Source organism: Plectropomus leopardus, chromosome 13 (genome assembly GCF_026936395.1).
Source record: "Plectropomus leopardus strain MGB_pleo_1.0 chromosome 13, ASM2693639v1, whole genome shotgun sequence".
Lineage (NCBI taxonomy): Eukaryota > Metazoa > Chordata > Actinopteri > Perciformes > Serranidae > Plectropomus > Plectropomus leopardus.
Genome location: NC_142188.1, coordinates 14837781 through 14854583, shown reverse-complemented (window position 1 = coordinate 14854583; position 16803 = coordinate 14837781). Strand labels below are relative to the sequence as shown.

General features: G+C 39.3%; 1 protein-coding gene across 4 annotated transcripts in view; it reads left to right on the top strand.

Moving 5' to 3' along the window:
* LOC121954395 (protocadherin-15-like) overlaps positions 1 to 16803 on the top strand; it is a 255337-nt gene that overhangs the window by 157183 nt on the left and 81351 nt on the right. For all 4 annotated transcript variants that reach the window (XM_088086315.1, XM_088086313.1, XM_088086314.1 and 1 more), the window contains 2 exons: positions 2720 to 2813; positions 9541 to 9669. In XM_088086315.1, coding sequence (XP_087942441.1) covers positions 2720 to 2813; positions 9541 to 9669 — 223 coding nt within the window. The remainder of the gene's footprint in view (positions 1 to 2719; positions 2814 to 9540; positions 9670 to 16803) is intronic.

The window sequence follows — 16803 nt, the reverse complement described above, 5'->3', positions numbered from 1 at the left end:
AACTTTGATAGTTGAGCTTTTTGCAGTGCTCAAGTCTCCAGTTGGCAGCCAATTGTCATTGCTTCACAGTGATTTTGAAACTGAAATTGACAGAGTTCAGAAGAAGATACACTCTTTAGCACCCTCTGAAACCAAACACTGCAGTGTCATTTTTAAATGAAGTGACTCAAGTATTTAAAATGATCAAATTCAAATACAAACACGTCACAGTTTTGTCTTTAATTTCCTGTTGTTTTAATCACTAGAGTGTAGTGATTGTTAACATATCAAAGTTGTTGTATCTGAGGTTGAATATTCATGCTTCCTGTCACTATCGTCCTGTACATCAAGTCTGATTTACCATTTAGAGACTTGATCCGAGCAGAGTGAAAATCGGACTTAGTGTGACCGGGATGGATAGCCTCTAACCTGCATCATTGTCACTCTCGACGATGCTGTTAACAGCACCCTGTCAGTCTGACAACATCTTTTCATTTGAGGTTGCTGGGGAGAGGAGGCAGGACGCTATCACACATGATCGGTGAACCTCTCAGACCCCGCCGCTCAAGTGTGGCTCAGCACTCCAGATGTAGTAAGGAATAAACTCCCCAGGCTGGCAAAGTGGCATTAATCATTCTAATCTTTGTCATCAACAGCATCAAGATCATCATCATTATCACTGTGATTATGGCAATTATCACGGTATATCTTCATTATCATATTCAAATCAAAGGCATCCTGCACCTTCAGCTTCATTGAGCACAGTGGCCTATTTTCAGCTCTCGTGCCTGCGTATAAATAAACATGAGCACAGCGGCCAGTGAAGGATGGTGTGCTGCATTTTTATGGTGATTTTAGAAAGCTGTGTTTGCCCTCTTGAACCAGCGATCACGAGGTGTATTGGATTGAAAGCAGTGTGTTTACCATAACTTGAGGCGAGTGCTTTGAAAAGTAGACAGTGTTAATCGAGGTTTCTGTAATTTCCCTGTCAGATGTTAAGATGAGGCTCTATAGCTTGACTTTATGGGCCGGAGAGGCAGGAGCGAAGCAGCGGTCAGGTTCTGCTTCGACTGTTTGGCCAAAGGAGCTTTAAATTAGAAATGTGAAGGAGCTTGGGGACAGCGGGGAATTGCAACGGGCATTAATCTAGCAGTGCGTTCAGATGCATTCGTCTTTCCTTTCGTTTGTGGTTCTGGCAGAGCGTCTCCTGAGTGTGGCAGTGAAATTGTTTTGTGCATGCTGTTTTTGTGTGTGTGTGTGTGTGGACTCGCACTCACGTGTCCTCCATGCTTGTGTGTGCAAACAAAGATAATTCAGCGTTCTGCTTGGGAATGCATCCACACTTTGTGCTTGGAATGCCAGAGTGCCAAATTATACCTTGTGAACGAGCGTGGAGGGCCGCTGTGTGTGCTGCAGTCATTGGAAAGGAAACATGAATCTTTCTGTCTGTAGTCCATGTGCTGTGGGAGCGAGAGGCGGGCTACAGAGAGAGAGAGAGACAGAGTGGGAGCATTTAAAATCCCACCTGCTCTTTACCCAAAACTCATCCTCCTCTATCAGCAACCACGTTTTGTAAATCTGTCTAATCTGGAAGTAAATAAGCTCTGAAGTGCAGCCCTTTCCATCACCCTCTGTTGCATCAGTGATAACGTATTCAAAACTATTGTACAAATCCCTTTAGATGAACGTTTTTTCTGCATATGGCACAGTCAAGTAACATGGGAATGTGACAACCTTCTTAGAGATAAAGGAGCTTATTACACCAGGGTTCTTTGGCTTGTCCCCATACAGGAAACCAACACAAAGGGTTACAGGGTTCCCACGATCATGGAAAACCTGTAAAAGTCATGGATTTCACAAACTTGTTTTCTAGGCCTGGGAAAGTCATGAGATTAGTAAAATCGTTGAAAGTTTTAGAAAAAGTCATGGGATGTTGCTGTTTTTGATTAAATTCATTGTAACAGTAATCTTCTGTAGATAACCTTCACTGTAATGTAGCTTTATGGAGAATTCATTCTATGTAGCTTTTAACATAACGTAGCTCTAATATGTAGCCCTTTTGCGTACATTCCTTCAAGGGTCATTGTAACTAAAGGACATTTCTGCAATGCCTTGACACAGTTACATTGCAATATTTTTGTTTGTCATACCTTCAAAACCTCATACCGTTGCAACCCTATTCATGGAGAAATGGAGATTTTGTGAAACCACTACTAAAGCCTTTTCCAATGTTGAAGTAGGGTTATAATCAGAGACAAATTAAAACTAATTACAAAATGCCAGCACACCATGGCATGAAAGGATGGTAAAAATATCAACTATGGCAGAATGCTAATAAAAATGAACTGATTATGGGAATTTCAGATACATCTACATTTAAAAATTCTATTTGAAACACAAGGTAAATATTTCAATATATGAGGGTAAGGATCTTTTAACAACTATGCTTTCAGCATTACTTAAAGAACTCTTTCTAAGTTTCTTTGGATGAAAAGTGTTGTTAAAGGTTCCCTTTCTTTTACAAAGAACCCTGTCTTTAAAAAAAAAAAAAACATCGTCATAAGCAAATGGTTCTGGATAGAACCTCAGCCGGTTAGCAAGAACCCTCATGGAACCCTTACTGCTAAGAGTGTACACAAAGCCTTAAATTGTTTTTCTTTTTAGTAAGGAAGTTGTATCAATGTCTCGAGTTGTTTTTGTGTAATAGTAACTGTGTGTGTTCTCTGACCTCTCTCTACAGGATTGGCCTTCTGCTCCTGGGGAAGCCTCTGGACAGAGAGACCACAGATCAGTACCGTCTGATTGTCACAGCCTCCGACGGCAACCCTGGAGGGGTGAGCCACAACCCACATTTATTAAAACTATTGGCCTGATTCCTCGGGGTCGGCAATCCTCAAACATTTTGAACACATTATGCCTCAATAAGATCATCTCATACAAGCTTATTAGCTCGGGAATTTGGCTTGCTGAACCCTAGTGCTTCATTAGCCTGGAAAATCTAATAATGCATTTGAGCTTGCAGACTTAAATACCCTGTGATTTTGTCACAGTTTCATAAATTCTGTAGTGGCTCTGGAGGTCAGGAATGCCACTGTTTTTTGCCAAACCAGTGTGACACCAGGCTAATAGGGGCTGCCTGCTCATTTAAATCCATGTAGTGTAAGTGGAAAATATAATTTTCTTTATTCGATAATGTGTTCCTTAGTAGAAATTTCTCACTGATAAACAAATGCCATTGAAAGAAAGAGTGCTGTGAATATAACTGTTTAGTGGTTAGAATTATTTTTATCCACAGTCTGTTGGTCACCTTTCCTGTTTTCAAACTCGAGTGACTCTCACTCACCAAGTGTTCATCTTTGCAATTACAAAGGCTATGGGCAAATTCTACCCTGCAATAATGTTAATGTTTTTGACTGGCAAATGGCAAATGCTAGGTTGCAACTACATGCGTTTGCAAAATATTTTGCACAACAAGGTTTAAAAGCCCATAGTTACCTCCTTTATGGCAGTTATCTTTTTGGTCTGTCAGCAAGCGTAACGGAAAAACAGCTGTCCCTATTTTCATGAAACTTGGTGAAAGGGTGTAGCATAGTTTAAGGAAGTATCCATTACATTTTGGAGGGAATCCAAATCACAGGGCGGAGACACATGTTGTTTTTCACTTTGGTTTACACTGCAAGAAAGGGCATTTTGGCCTTGGCGGAGGTCCGCACTCCCTGAGTGCCCTTCTTTTTAATTAAATTTGTTGTTTACATTTTACACCTAGCACAAGCGTATATTTTGGTGTGTATTTTACATTTAGCTAGTTTAAGATATCAACACAATTTTTCTCGACAGAACAGTTATGTGATGTTTTAAATTGCCAAAGGATTGTGACATATCAAACATAATTTAGATAATGTGCTACATTTAAGATAACAATACTTAAGGCAAAGTTGATTGGTGTGGTTCACTTAAAAATATCAAGAGCAAATTTAATGCATAGCTGCCAACTAGTGGAAAAAAAAGCATCTGTATCTCGCCATTGAATATCTTAATATGCGCACACACACAGTGACTATCCCACATTCAAAGCTCGTTCTCAGAGGAGCTATCCAGTGATTCTATATTGCACTTTAGTAAAAATTTGGTGAGTCATTAAATAAAGAACTTAATAGAGAGATACTCAGACTTTTAGTTCCTAACATGGTTCAAGCTCCAAAAACACTGGATACTTTTAAAAAAAATGTATTACGAATTTTATTGTTGTTGTTGTTTTTTCTTTTAAGTGTAACAGGACAATCAGACAAAGGACAATCAGAAAAACAAAACAAAATCAAGAAAGAAACAAAAAAACATTGCATGACAAAACAGCAAATAACATGGGGTTACATTCAGAATGCTACACAACATACAAAAAATCAGACTACTGTTTTAAAAGTTTGCAGATGGTGTCCCAGTGATCTTGAATCCTCATTGGCTAGTAAATGTCCACATCTGCAGTTTTGTATGCCGGCTTTCTGTTGTCATCACCATGACATTATGAGAGTTACTTTATCAGATTTGAAAAACTTCTTTCAGAGCTACAGATGAGATTATAAACATCATTTCAGCTCAGTAGTAGTAAAGATGATAACTAGTAAACTGATCACTAATTGTAAAATTGGTGGATTACCCCTTTAAAAACTCCCGCCCTCAGGATGTCATCATGTGTTGTAACTTTTGAGTGTTTACATCCACAGAGCTGTCTCTGTGACCAAAAGTGAATGCTGGCAGCTCCGTCTCCCACCGAGAGTTGATAATCATATAAACCTTCTTAATTTAATTAGACTTCACCTCAGTTGGCTCAGTTTTCGCAGCTGTCTCTCTTCCAGGCAGAGGTGAAACGTGGTTTTCTTTTTTAAGATGCTGTGCGCGATAGATAATGAACATTAGCTGATGAGCTGTCACTGGAGTGATGTTGATTGCCCCCCTCTCACCTGCACACACATAAACACTCAGAGTTACAGCCTCTTTTCATCTGGTGGTAGACTATCATGAGTTGGTCAAGTGGAGCTGTGTAAGAAGCATATGTGCTGCCGGTGTGTCCTAGTGTTTGTGAGTGTCCCAGGAGTGCAAAGGGGACAGTTAGAGTGGGAGGGGCAGAGGAGATGGACAGTGACAAGGTCAGAGAGAAAAGAGCAGATAAGTAAAGAGAGTGTGAGATGGGGCTTCACCTCACAGAATGAGGTAACCACAAGCTGGTGCTCTTTGTCCTGATATTGATGGACAGACTGTACAAGTCGACACCGTTTACCTGTGTAGTGTGTGTGTGTGTGTGTGTGTGTGTGTGTGTGTGTGTGCGTGTGCGCACGTAACATCTCGTCCACGCAGAAAATTACTGACTGACTTGTGTGGGCTAAATGTCACAGCTAGGAGGAAATGCTGTCACAACAGGAAGGAAGTCGAATGACTGAGAGGGGTAAAGGGTTGCAGAAGGGGACTCATTCAGCGAGACGAAGTGCTGAGAGAAAGGCTGGAGACAGGGAAGGGATCAAAATAAGCACAGGAGGAGGGCACAGAGAGGAGAAAGCCACAGAGAAAATGGAGGGGGACACCAGGGATTCGGATGTGTAATTAGTGCAGATATTCGGTAACCATGGGAACCTGGCACAAGGAGCAAAGCAAGACATCCTCCCCCCTGGTGCTCTTTGAGTATTGTCAAATCTGCGCAGGCATACACACACATGCACACTCAAACTTTTTTCACAGTACTTGTTGAATTTAAACTTATGCATTTGGTGCATTTTGTGTGACCAATTCAGCATATTCTCAACAAGCTGTAATCATAACCACCAAGCAGACCCAGATCTCACAAAACTCACCCAGGGATGCTGGATAAAGATGTCCTTTTTGCCCTCAGAGGAGGGACTACTAACAGCCTGATCATTTCAGTCCCTGCAGCATGGCTTCTGGTCATGGTTTGTCACAAGGCAAAAGCACCACCAGCCAGTTCTGGATCCTTCAGGCAGTGAGGACAGAAGAAGAGACATCACAGGGCTCCATCTATTTTATGTTAAATAAATAATCGCAGCTCATTAATCACACTCCTGGTCATAGAGGTAGGATTTTTGCCTTTGATAAGAACACCCACGCCAGGATGGAGATGCTAATAGGCTCCAGGGTCTTCTGTGAAATTGAAAAGAAGTAGATCCCCATCATCACACTGATGTGTCCTCTTGTATCTTAGTAGTGAAAGGGAGGCAAGAGAGGCACGAGGAGTGATGTTTTTCAGCATGGGTTGCAATGTCAAGTTGTTCATGAAAGCACTGATTATGTACGTCTCAGAAGTTAGAACAAAGAAAACAACAATGGTGGAGAAATTCCCAACAGATGGCTACATGAAGGTGACATTAACTGGGTCATTTCCTTTGTGACATTGCTGCTGAGTGTCTCATCTGCCAGGCCAACTTCAAACAGCTGTCTTCTGGGAAGTATTTTTTCTTGCAAGGGCCACCTCCTCCCACGACACGCCCATCCTTCCTCCCCCAAAGGAGACCATTTACAACATTATTTGCATACAGTTTCGTCCCAGTGCACCGAGAGTTAAAAAAGTGTGCATGTTCAGCCATTTTTCTGTGCTGATTTATAGGCGTGCTATAGGTGTGTGTAGTGTGTCTCTGTCTGAAGGTTAACGGCAGTACTTTGCTACACATTGGTACTGCAAATGAATGAACACATCAGATAATGCTAGTGGAAAATTTCCTTCTCCCAATGAGCTTTGAGATCAAACAAATCCTGAATCAATTTACTTTGGACATGACTGATGTACAGTTGACAACTTTTCATCCCTCCTTCCACTTTCATCCACCTATCCAAGGCCAGCTTCCTGGGGCATCAGGCTGAGCATGGTACTCTACACGTTCCTCTCCCCAGCAACACTTTCCAGTAGGGCTGGGCGATATGGACTGAAAATTATATTGCGATATTTTTAGGCTCTATCTCGATACACGATATGTATCTCGATATATTTAAATCTTCTCAAAAGTACTTCATTAATGCTTGAACTGGGAGACAAGAATCGAACATTACAATTTTTTTTAACCGAATTCCCTCTTTGATGTGACAATATTGTAGGGATGACTATTGGTAACTTTAAAAAATATAAACACAATTCCATTTTTGATCAGTAATTATTTGTAATGTAGATAAAATGACTAAGGGGGTAAAGGCAAGTATTAAAACAAGTAGAACTGTCGGATAAGTTGAGAAAAGTATGTCACTTAACTGTAACGCAACCTTTAAAATCAGGAAAAACATCATTATCCCATATCATGATATGACAATATCCACTATCTAAGATGATATATAGTCTCATATCTCGATACTATATAATATCTTTATATTGCCCAGCACTACTTTCCAGCCCCTCCTGGGGAATCCCGAGGCATTCTCAGGCGGGATGAATTATATAATCCCTCCAGCATGTTCTGGATCTTCCCCGGGGCCGACTACCAGTTAGACATGCTCGGAAAACCTCTAAAGGGAGGCTCCCAGAAGGCATCATGATCAGATGCCCAAACCACCTCAATTGGCCTCTTTTGACATGAAGGAGCAGCAGATCTACTCCGAGCTCGATCTACTCCGAGCTCCCTCCTGATGTCTGCATGAGCTCCTCACCCTATCTCTAAGGCTGAGCCCAGCCTCTCTACGGACACATTTTGTCTGCTTGTATCCACAATCTTATTTTTTCGGTCATTAACCAAAGCTCGTGGTTAATGACTTTGTGACCATAAGTGTGTGTCAAAACACAGATGGATTGGTAAATGGAAAGCTTTGCCTTCTGTCTCAGCTTCCTTTTCAGTACAGTGGTCCAGCACAATACCCACTCACTGCTGACACCTGCCTGTCCATCTCTAATATACCCTCACTTGTGAGCAAGAGACACTTAAAGTCCTTAGCTTGAGGCAATAGCTCTTTCCCAACCCAGAGGGGGCAACTGACTGTTTTCCCCCAGAAAACCATGGCTCAGACTTTGACTTTTTGACTCTCATACTCACTGCTTCACATCACGATATAAACAGTCCTGTGCATGCTGCAATCTCATTCTTTTGTCAGAAGCTCATTACTAGGTAAGGGTCGTATCGTAGATGGACATTGTACTGCACAACTATGACATTTTCTTCTACCATAACAAAAGTGCCAGTGTTGATATAAATTCGTTGAGTAATGGAATTATGCTTCATTGGTGCATTTAGTCTTTATTCTAAAAACATATTATTAGATGAAGGGAAAAGTGATGGATCTGTTTTCATGCTTTCATACCCCATATACTGGGCCACTGAATCTCACAACCGTTTACAGTTTGCTATTAATAACTATCAAAATATCTCCTGCACTAGAAGAGAAGGTCAATACGCCCTGAATTAGCCCACTATGTTTTCTGCAAACAAAGCATTAATGTTGGTGTTTAAATACCACTTGAAATCGCTGATAGTACGTAAGTGCTTGTGGGAGTATTTCTCAACACATTTAATGGCTTGGTTATTCACTTTTACAGGGGTTGTGACACCGTCTATGTTGATGTCAGTAATTTGCCATTAATTTGTATTCTCTGTGTTAACAAGGCCAAGAGCCCTTTAGCAGCTCTGTGAGGTTGTACTGGGTTGGATAAATAGTGGACAAATTAAAATTTTGAGAAGATGTGAGATGAAAAGTCAAAAGTTGAAACAATTCATCCCCATAGTACTATGAATACCTATACAAAATGTCAGGGCAACTAAAAAGCCTTACAGTAGTTTGACTTGCACAACAGTTTAACAACCAACATTTGAAAACACTTTTTTTGCCATTTGAGGTTGAGCTTTTATTCCAAGTGATTCTGCTTTTTATGTAATAGGATGACTTTTTTGTATATTTTTCCCCTAAACAAAGAATTATGAGTGCAGTAGTGCACTTTGCAGAGTTTGCTGCAGCGTGTTATAGCAGAAGAGGGCCTCAAGTGGAATGAACTAAAGCTTACCACCTCTGCTCACCATTGTCCTGGAAAAAACTGCTTTGCACAGTTGGCAATACCTCCTGAATTCCTAATAAAATGTTTTTGTGTTTAATCTGCTTTTCAGTGTCATTTTCACTGCATAACAACAATAGAATCTCAATAATCTTCTCTTAAATGATGCTTCTGACAACAGTAACAGTTCTAAATTGGGACCTTGTAAAATAAAAGAAGAGCTGGGTTTTGCATTAAGAAGATTTTTGTCCCCACTCATAAAAACAAGGCTGCTAATCTTTACTGTTTCTCTACAGCACCCTAGTTATCCTTTTCTGTCTTAAAAAACCACAGGGTCAAAAGTACTTCACAAAATCATTATTTGTTATCAGTAAGCTTTCAGCAGTCGACCTTGTTCAATTCTAATGCTTCTGGAATTATTACTTGAGCATGAGATAAGTTTCCAAAGTTATCACATAAATTATTAATTCAAAAGTTGGCTTCACATTTTAGCCAATATTATCCATATTTATTACCATATTTCTGTGGTTTATGCTGTGTTTATGGACTAAAAAACTGAATAGCATTGCTCTTTCTTATTTCTCTTTCTTTAGACATCCACTACTACTGTGAACATAGTCGTCACTGACGTCAACGATAATGACCCCGAGTTTGACCTCACAATACCCACTAATTTTACTGCCCAAGAAGAAGAGGCCAATCTGTTTGTTGGACAAGTCAGGGTAAGTTTGACGTCTTGTTCTTGAGAAATCAATAACCTGCTGTTTCATCAACATCCAGATATCCCTCTCTGATACCCATACAGTTGATCACATTTTTTTCCGCTGTTTTATATCCACATGCCGTTCCTCATAAATTTCACTGACCACTGAGTCACAGCTGTGCCTCAGTTCTTTTTGTTGTCCGTTAAAAATTACCTGGCATTTTCCAAACATGGTCAATGTAGTTTGACAGATTTGTCACCCAGCGCTGAGTCCCTGTTGACTGGCTTGGTTCAGCACCACTGAGCAGTCACACTATTCCAATTACTGCTGTAGATTAATTGGCCTGATGTGTTTCAGTGAATTAATAATGGAATGATGACAGGAGACATCCTTTGCACATACCATGCATGCTTACAGAGTGGCAGATGAGGCAATAAAATCTAAGGTTCTTGGTTTTTATTGCTTCTTTTTCTCTTCCATTTAAAATATGATAGTGCCTCAAGTCACTGATTTGAAGCATACTTTTGAAAAGCAGTACAGTTCAGTAAGAGTGGTGGAGGACAGTTTCAAAACTGTGAACCAGGAGACATTTGGGGGTATACATCATTCTGTATCTGTGTATTTTAAAGAGCTTGGTCTGAGTTTGGAAGTGTTGTTTATGAAGGTTCACAATATCAGAAAAATAAAATGGAAAAAATGGTGGTCCACAGCGAGATAATTAGAGAAATACGTTAATAAATGAATGTAATTAGTCCGATAATGAGTTACCCAATCTAATGAATTTGTGCGGGCTAATTCTTGAGTTAGTGAGTTGTGCCGTTTTACATAACAGTGTATTTTGGACAAGATAATAACTTTGATAATTTAATTTCACAACCTTAAATGTCTCACTATGAAAGTGATGATTTTTCCAAAATATCTAAATCTTCATTTTAGGTTGATACCAAAGTGTTTGTGGATTTCAACTTTTAACCTTAGAAAACTTAAAATATTTTTGTGATCACTTTAGAAAGTAACATTGTACCGGAGTGATTGCTTCTGTGCTTTTTCAGTTCCTTGTCATGTCCTTGTAATTGCAACAAATATGCAAAAGGTAAACAGGGGCTCTCATATTCTGTTTCAATTGTTGCCTTTCAGAAGATATACTTTTAACGTTAGGCATCCCATTACATTTTCAGGAGGTAATAAAATGTACCAACAGAAAATGTTGCGAGTTTATGAACTGTGAAATAAGACAAAGGGACATGTGAGGGAAGCTCGGTGTATGAATGAGGTAAAGCTAACTTCAGATCCACCCCCAAGTCTGTCCTCACAAATGTAGCCAGCAGCTAGATTAGAGCTTAAACCACCCCACCATCTCCCTCTTTCTCTCTGCCCTGCCTCGAAAGGTTTTCAGCTGGCACCTTGCCAACACGAGCTGAGGCTGTGCCTTTCTGACTGAAAGAAAAGTACATTAAAGTACTTAGCTCAACACAATCCTGCTCTCCATGCACATGCACATAGAGAGGCAACAGCTTAGCCTGTTGTAGCTAATCGAGTAGGGATTGTGGCATATTTCTATTTTGATGCAGCACTTTTTCGTAAAATCTCATGAAGTAAGCACAGCCTGCCCAACATATATTTGTTATATGTTGTAGTCACGAATATAAAGATGCTATAACAGAATTTCATTTTCAATCTTATTTATACAGCCCATTATCAAAAATCACAATTTTCCTCAAAGGGCTTTATAGCATACAGCATCCCCTTGTCCTTGGACCCTCACAGCGACTAAGGAAAAACTCCCTCAAAAAAACCCTTTAACAAAGTAAAAAATGAAAGAGCGACTGAGGAAGGATCCCTCCTCCAGTTGTGCAATAGATGTCGTAAGAACGACTGAAGTACAGTAGCATAAAAAATGCTACATAGAAGAGAGAGAGAGAAAGAGAGGGGTAGAGATGCACAGCAACAATAATTGTAACAATAACATTACATATAATACATACAATAGTAACAGATATAATATAATACATACAATAGTAACAGACATAAAGATTCATAAAGGTAAGTTCTGATAACATGTAATATTATATGCAAATATTGTAGTATATGCATGTGGCAATAATAATCATATGTGTATAATAATAGTGGAGGTATGTCTAATAATGATGGCAGTAGCTGGCGTTGAGTAGGACCGCTGCATCAGTGCAGCCATGACCCACAATCTAGGCAGGACCACAGCATCAGAATAAAATAGATTACATAACAATTTCATGAACCTGACCTGTCATTTTCACTTTTTTTCACAAAAATCCTGTAAAACTTCTTACCATGGCTACGCAGATGATACCAAGATTTATTTTGTTCCTATAAAGACTCACTATGTCAGTGCTTAAAACATGTAAATAAGTGAATGTGATTTCAGTTACATAAGGAAAAAAGTATAGAATTTCTATCTAAGAAACATTCATAATTCAATATATCAGCAAGAAGGAAAAGTTCTTGGTCACATATTGCAATAAAGACCAAACAAACATTTTAGCTGCAAATTGATGCAATAACCCAAAATTCCTTTTGGCAATGTAAACAAATTGAAACAATTAGGTGTGCCAAATTCTCACCCATGCATTCCCCTCATGCTAGACAGATTGTCGCTGTAGCCTGATGTCTGGTCTTTTAACCATTCAGCTGCTGCTAGACTAGTAACATGACTAAGGAGAACTGAGCACAATATGCCTGCTCTCAAATTATTATACTAAATTCCAAGTAGTCATTTAGATTTTAGAGCTGCTTTAATTTTATAAGTACTGCATGGCCTGGGTCCAAAATAAAAATGGTGAAAACTTGACTTGACCTTGGTGAACTTTGGCCAGTTTCAAATCTAAATTCAAACTTTGCTTCCCTCAGCCTTCATAAGATGAATTCATGATTACATTGAAACTTTTCTGCAACTGCACAATCCGTTCATTTAGAATTGATTTTACGTTTAATTATTTCATTCAGTGTTAATTTATTTTCATTTTTGTTGTCCATTTTCATTGACATTATTGTTCTAAAGGATGTTTATGCCTTTTGTAAAGCATACTGTGTTGCCTCAGTGTAAAATATGCAGTGCAGAATGTCTTTTTGTTTAATCAAAAATACTTTGGCCAAAACAAGAAAATACAGCTAAAGGCAAGTGTATATGCACACACACCAAACAAGCCACAATGCCATTAAATTACAACCTCCTAGTTCTGCAACCACCTCAAGCCTGTTTGTTGCGTCTGTTCCACAGTTTCTATCTGGTTTGTCTCCTTTGCTTAATCCTTTCATAGTGGGGAGACATTTTTATGCATGGTGCACATACTTAAATTTTAAGACATAAAACATGCTCACTTTACAGTATTTGAGAAGATTGTACCCTAAGGGTGAGGCTTCACTGGGCTGCAATATAGATGACACAATTGTTGAGTGATTTTGTAATGGCTGCAAAGTGTCTTTCTCTGAGGTCTTATGTGTAGTTGCAGGCAAAGGTGACAGAGAGAGACTACTCATGCTCTATAATAGCTCTGGGCTATTGGTTTAATAAAGTGCCCAATTTCATCCATAAAGACATATAGCATTTAGATTAAAGTGCCAATAATTGTGTATAATGTGTCTGAATTTGTCACATTTTCACATTTTCTTAACTCTCACTTAAATCATGAAGTCATCTTGAAGTCATACTGAAAGGTAAAGGAAGGTCTTTTTTTCATGTTTATAACAGACTCTTATCTAAGGTTGCGACAAAGAAGGAAAACTGAATGATTAATTAACATATAATAGAGTTAATCTTAGACAATAACAAAAGGAGGATGTGCAAAGAAAAATTATGCTGCTGCTCAGATTTGTGGAGTTCATACACTCAGGGACATACACCTACACATGCCAATGGTTACAGAGAAAAAAAATAGCAAAAAGTTGCAGAGCCAAAGCTCTTAGAGAGCATCTTCTCTTAACATACACCACTTCAGTACTGTTCTATGTGTCATTGAGGCCTGATAGGCTGACAGATGTTCTGTAACTGCGAGCTCTCTTTCCTCGGGTCTGAGTAACATCTTGTGATGCAGAGATTTGTTTAGAAGCTTTGTGTGCAAGTGCACATCTGTTACAAGTTAGTCTACTAGAGAAAAGTGTGTCCCTATCAGAACAGTAGCCTACAGCTTACTGTCACATGATTTGACAAGTAAAAGTCAAGTGACAGATGAAGGCATGGATGAGAAACAGACAGCATGAATTAAGCTGCTATTTGCATCTATTCAATTATTTCACATTTAAATGTGATGTGCTACTATAAAACCAGTTCTTTTTCTTTATTTTTTTTCCTGTAGTGACTTAAATTTCCCTGCAGAGAGGGGGTAATAGAGCAGTCAACCACAAGGCTTCAGGCAATTGCCAACGGTGAAGATGACTGCAGTGGAAATGCATAATGCTATTAAGTAGCTTAATGCTAGCCCTAAAGCGTTTTGAATTATCCTTACAGTAATTGGAACTGGTTCCCACCTGTTCTTATTTTACACACACTTACATCGACTGGAGATGATTTATTGGTTATCACAATTGACAGCATTGCTGGTTGTGCTAATAGAGTCATTTGTTCTGTGACTGACAAATCCTACACCATATATGCTCATTCTGTTTGCTCACAGCAGGAAGCTGTAATCTGAGCATGCAGATGACCGGAGGACAAATTGATTAGCATTCATGTCAGACACATCACGGAAGCATCTTGTGCAATTGTTGCTAATTGGAGAGGCTGTCAAACAAAATGCAATTTAATATCTGCCAAGCAGATTCCTCGATAAAATGAGTTTGATGTTTTTATCTTGCTTGTAACTGTAGACATTTGCAAGCATGTTGCATTTCGCTCGGTTAAAACACGGCAGTTGTCACCCTTTGTGTTTGGTTTTGAAAGGAGTGCAACAGTGTTTAATGTTATGTTTGCAAATACTATGCCCAGGGTCTAACGAGACATCATTCTACCACTAGCATAAGTGGCCAATTCATACTAAATTTTAGGTCTCATCATTAATCATCCAAAGAGAGATGAATGTGCTTGTTTTGTATGCAACAAGAAAAAAAGAAACACTGGACCCAAGCCGACTGCACACAAAGAGGACACATTTCTCAGGTACTATATATTAGAGGTCTGCGTGGGCTTGTTGTTTTTTTTAACACCGCAGCCACCTGCTCAAGCTGCTTTGTGTGCCTCAACCACCTGCAGGATATTCCTTCGCTCGCACAATCGATTTACCAAGCCTGCCCACCAGCTATCCAAAGTGTATGCCTCTTACCCTCACTGAATGAGTCTTGATTGGAAAAAACTACGTGGAAGCTTGCCACACCCGCTGTTACAGTGTGAGGAAATAGATGATTCAGAAAATAGCCAAATAATTCAGTGCTGATATATGGGCGAACAAACCAAAGATTTTACAGACAGACCTGTGGACTGCCCTGAACAGACCTCTATGATGCATATAGTACTTTGTGCATTGAGGGCTATAGAAATATGCAGATTTGTTATTAGATTTTATTGCCTGTGAGTAGGTTGGATTACACCCCTTTAAAGGAGCAGTGAGAATGTTTGTTATGTAATCACTACAGAGAAGTTGTGATCCGTATGCACATATTGACATTATGAGCCATAGTCTGTTTTGCAAAGGCTTAATGCTGAGGTTCAATTTTTACCCTTGGCTTTGAGTATTTGTCAGGCACTTTGTGTAAAACATATCAGGGTTAGCTTTTAGCAATCGTATGTGTGTCCTCCTCTTACGCTGTTCCTCTTTTTTTCCTGTTTGTGTTGCCTTGTCCTTACTTGCACTGAGGTTGAGAAAGTATTGCCAAAGAGACAGATGAAATGTGGCTTTATCTCCCTCTGTCTTTTTTTCACCATCCCTTCCTCTCTCAATCTCGTCTCTCTCTCAATTACAACAAAGAATTACCACCACACAGGAGACCGTTGAATGTAAACAAACACACACACACACACACACACATACACATATAAACAGGCATAATAATGACCTGTCATATCCACACGGGAATAAAAATTTGTAAAGCAGATAACTCATTTTAACCCTGCAGGATCATCACAGAGTAGAATCGCGTGCCTCTCTTGAGATCATCTCTCTGACCACTTCTTTTTTATCAGTTTTTAATATTGTGCTCTTTTTATTGAAAGAATGACATATAAGCTATTAGAGGGAGATTGGGCATTCAAGGATTTCCTTTTGATACAATGCAGAGTTCACATAAAAAAGGGTTCTGGTCCTTTGAACTCACAAATGATTACTAATGAGTCTTTGACAAAGACTCTGATCTCAATATGAAGAGCAGGAAATGAGACTAAAACATATGACAGTTGTTTCTGCTCGGTTGCAGCTCACATGGTTTTGTGTTTGAAGCCTCTGTAAATATGTAAGGCGTTAGGATAAAGCCAGGCTCTAATGGATCATGTAACGGATCACATCAAACTCACAACAGCTGTTTGCTTCAAGGGAAATAGCTCTGCATTTCAGTTTTAAAACATCTTATTCATACGCTGTGTATTGGTGAGTACTTCTCTCTCTCTCTGCTATTATTGATGTATGTTGATGGATTTTCAGTGTTTCCCACAGGTTGTCAGTTTTCTTCAGCAGCATCAGGGGGCAAAGGTGGTTTATTGATGACTTTTTATTGACATTTCATTTAGCCAGCCCACTAGCTCACATTTTTTCCAGCACACACAGTCCACTGTAAGATAACGGCAAAATTAGACGACTTTTATGCTTCATCTGATTATCCAGGGTATATTTCACACAGTGTCTCTCTTTGCTTTGTGTCGGCACAGATCACAACTCAAACAAGAGCAGATAGGCCAGTACAAGGAATTACAGTTATTGTAGTTCACTTATTGTTTGGGGAGCTTGGCAGTATTAAATGGTGATTGGTTGATATCATCAAAAATGTGAGGCATCAGATTATCTGAAATTAAGTCAAACAAAACACTTATTAACATCGGCAAGCTACCCATTAAAGGGATAGTTTGGATGTTTTTGAAGGGGTGTTGTATGTGGGAGTTACCCATACACACTGTCTTACATAGAAATAGTGGATTGCGGTTGGCATGAAAAAACAGCAGGATATAACTATAAACCCTTGTCCTGGAGGGAC